At 42.2% G+C, this 3,869-nt stretch overlaps 1 protein-coding gene across 1 annotated transcript in view; it reads left to right on the top strand.

Moving 5' to 3' along the window:
• Positions 1-19: 19 nt before the first annotated feature.
• Positions 20-3,869, top strand: part of CERS6 (ceramide synthase 6) — a gene marked incomplete at its 5' end in the record, with an annotated part of 328,174 nt that continues 324,324 nt past the window's right edge. The window contains one exon of the mRNA XM_011988171.1: positions 20-189. Coding sequence (XP_011843561.1) covers positions 20-189 — 170 coding nt within the window. The remainder of the gene's footprint in view (positions 190-3,869) is intronic.

The following is a 3,869-nucleotide window of genomic DNA, read 5'->3' as shown; positions in this document are numbered from 1 at the left end:
CTCAGTCTTAGGTATTTCTCTCTACGAAGAGAAAGCCTGGTTCTGGAACGAGAGGTTTTGGCTCCCGCACAATGTCACCTGGGCGGACCTGAAGAACACGGAGGAGGCCACCTTCCCGCAGGCTGAGGACCTCTATCTCGCTTTTCCCCTGGCCTTCTGCATCTTCATGGTGCGGCTCATCTTCGAGAGGTAAGAAGGGCTGAAGCCCCTCCTCCCCTCCCCCTGCACACACACACGCGCGTACACGCACACTCGCGTGCTCTCTGGCGCACGCCCCCGCGCCCCCAACGCTCGCGTTCACGCTTCCCAACCTTTGTGTTCGGGGAGGGGTTGCTGACCCCCCTGCCCGGCTGGCTTTCTGGGAGCCAGAAAGGGTCTGGCTTGCCACGGATTTCCTCCCGGGCGCCGGGGAGGAGCCGCGGATCGTTAGGGTCGCCCCCTGTCCTCCTGGGCCCTGCTGTTTCCTCCTCCCGGCGAGGGCAGGCGAACAAAGGTGAGCGGTGGTCTGGCTGGGGACTCGCCGCACTCCGCGGGGCTCGGTCCTCTCCGCCGGCGCGCCACGCAAGGCTGCCAGGCAGGGCTTCCCGCCGGGGCCCCCGCCACCCACCTGACAACCACGAACGTTCCGGACGCGCGGCCCGGAGGGAGGAGGAACCGCGCACACTTCAATCTTTACGCTCCGGCACATGGATTGTAGGTGTTGTGCTTCAAAAGAATTCGCTAGGGACTTCTTGGCTTCTGGTCGCTGTTTGGTTTTTATCCGTGACACTATCAGGCCCACAGTCCTGGCAAATAGGGGATAATAGCATTTCAGGTCATTAGCGGTTTCTTTAAACTAGGATATGACAGGACGGGTGCACATCCTGCAAATGGTCATATTAAACTGATAACCCTGTCCTATGAATAATTATAAACTTTTTTGCTCTTCGAAGGCACTTAAAATTTTGAGGAATTGTCATGCAATTGTATAGTTTCTCGGTTTGGTTGGATATCTCCATTGTGTCAAATACAAACTTGTGTTATTCTCATGGAATCCGTTTTCATCACGAAACTAGATTGTGCCTGCCATGCATTCTCTGGGTGCTGGTACTGAAAGAAAACCGGGACAGCAGCACAGTTTTTTTTTCCTTCGTAACAGAAAATACTGTCTTCCCCTTTCTTGTACGCTCCCCTTCCTCTGCCCAATTCATCAGTAAAAGCTGAATTTCTTAGATCACAAAGTAGAGTTTAGATTGCATTTCTCGCTTCCACTCCGCCTTTCTTCCCCGCCTTCAACTCACCTTGGTTTTGTTCCTTAAGCTTTTGCTGGTACTTCATTTGGTGTTCCTCTTTGCCTGAAAACCGCTATTGAGGATGGCAGAACACGTCTTTTGAGTCATTTGCTGCTGGAAGAGGCAACAAAGCTTCATGAGGACAAAAAGTATCTTTTGTTTCAGAAAGGTATATTTTTCACTGGACAATATTGCTGCTTGAAAACGAACTCAGCTGTTCGCCTGCAGAAATTGACATGCACAAAGCAACAGACTTAAAGACCTATGTTTAAATTGTTGGAATCTAATACAGATGTGTCATTGGTCCTATGCAAAAAAGAATCAAGAAAGTCACAGCAGTGCTGTGACTTACTGTGAAAAAGTGGGTGTGTTTGCAGGTGTAGAGTTACTTCTAGAGCAAATGTTTGGTTACAGAAAATATGGACTCTATACAGTTCTGCAGTCTCTCCAAAAACAAGCAGACTCAGGGATAGCAGGTTGCTCTATGTTGGCACATAGTAGGGGATCTACACACAATTGCTGAATTCTGATAAATTGTGTCTGATAAATTCTGGCTGGGCTCACTTTTAGATAGCTAATGCATTTGAAAGAGATGTGCAGTCTTATGTGTTGGAGAACAAAAGCATGATCTGTGCACAAAAAGCTGAATTTTCCTGACATCCTCCTTCTCTATGCTGATTCCAGGCTGTTCACTGTGTTTAAAAAAATTAATTTGTTAGAATGGAGATGGCTTGGTACTTAGATTGTCTCTACCTTTAAAAAGATAAACACTAATGTAATAGTTGAAAATCGAAAGTACATTTTTCCTCTTTCTAAACATTTTTTATTTTCTTTCTTTTTTTCCATAATCCTATGACTCGACTTACAGTTTACATAGAGGGGTGAGCTGCTTTCAATTGTCAGTCACAGCAAATGTCCTCATATTGATATAAAGTGAGTTGGTCAGTTTCCTTCAGGCCATTGATCTAAGTAGAAGAGATTTAATGGCCTGTATGGAAAGTGAAAGTTTATGGTTAATGTTCAGAATAATAATCAAATATGGCACATATGTCACAGAATGCTACTGACTTTTGGAAGACTGTCTACTTTGTTTCTTCCTATGACAGCTCTGTCTTTAACCCTTCAGACCTTTTCAATTCTCTGAAAATCCACAATTTAGTTGTATCTACAGTTAGAAGTTCTGCATGTTTCTCCTTTTCTCAAACCTAAATGACATATTCTGGGATCCAACCTGTGACCTTCATCCCAGTAGCAACCATCAAGGGCCTGAATCAATAAAACAGAACCATTCAATATTATCACTGCTACAACTCACTTTCAATAGCCTTCTAGCATATTGAATATACATCCTTTTCTTTTGCAGCATTCTATAATGTATATGATAATTTTAAAAGCCTGTTGTGAATCCCTTTGTAGAATGAAATGCTTTTGTAATAGGAATAATTCTCTCAAGATTCTTCTCCTTTTATGCTTTGTCATTTATTTCAAAGCTGAGACCATACCTAAGAAATACCTGTTTATCCAAGTTTTTATTTTACATTAAGTGAAGTCAGTAATGTCCTTGTTAAGGCTAAAATCGTGAATTTGAATGCCTTCTTCTCAGTCTTAGGTATTTCTCTCTACGAAGAGAAACATCAAAGAATTGACTGAATTGGACTTTGCCCAGTTAAACAGTCCTGTCTTTTTGTTTTCATCCTGGCTGTTGGGGTGTTGATAGTGGAGGCATTGGTAGCTAGAACATGTCGCTTTATGACAGCATATGGACAGCAATATGGAAGCCCAGCATGGTTGGTAAAAAATGGGGCAGCGTAAGGTCAATGACTTTTGGCTGAGTCTGTGAAGATCTCAAAGCTTGGTGGTTTTCAGCATAGCCTTTACATCATACTTAACTCTGGGTAAGGACCAGAAGGACCACTGTAGCGACCAGTTGATTGACAGAGTAAAGTATGTGTGTGTGTGTGTTTTTTTTTTTCCCAACTGGGCTGTTTCTCTTAGAATAAAAATTGTATACCGTTATATTATGTTGTTAATTTGATCACAAAGAACAAAATGTTATTTATTGATAATATACCATTGTCATCTATTTGATTTATTTTTGATTTAATGCTTGTTTAGATTCAGTAAGCCATCCTCAGGAACTATAATAAATGCTTCTTCCAACTTTACTTTTTCAAAAATGTGTTTTGCTATGGTATTTATAAATGTGGAAATCGTGCTGATTCTCTGTTTAGAAATAAAAATTTTTTGAGTTATTGTTACAAATGTTAACTTTAATGCTGTGGATTTAGGAGAGATGCAGAAAGTGTAGATCGGGAATCAGAACACTAAAATTCTAGTCAAAACTTACACTGGGGCAGTCTCCTAATTTATCTCTGTTTATTTTCTCATTTATGTGTAGAGGCAAATGGCCTTTGTAACTTGTTGTTTTCACCCTTCTGATTCTTTGATTCCTGTGGATCTTCTGTGCTTGAAGATTACTAATTATTATCTGATGAAACCTTGAAGTGGCTGAATGTCTTTTTTTTTTTTTTTTTTTTTTTTTTTACTCTGTCGCCCAGGCTGGAGTGCAGTGGCATGATCACGGCTCATTGCAACCTC

This window comes from Mandrillus leucophaeus, unplaced genomic scaffold, assembly GCF_000951045.1.
Source record: "Mandrillus leucophaeus isolate KB7577 unplaced genomic scaffold, Mleu.le_1.0 Scaffold324, whole genome shotgun sequence".
Classification (NCBI taxonomy): Eukaryota; Metazoa; Chordata; class Mammalia; order Primates; family Cercopithecidae; genus Mandrillus; species Mandrillus leucophaeus.
The sequence above is the reverse complement of the archived record's forward strand: the minus strand, read 5'-3'. Positions and strand labels throughout refer to the sequence as shown.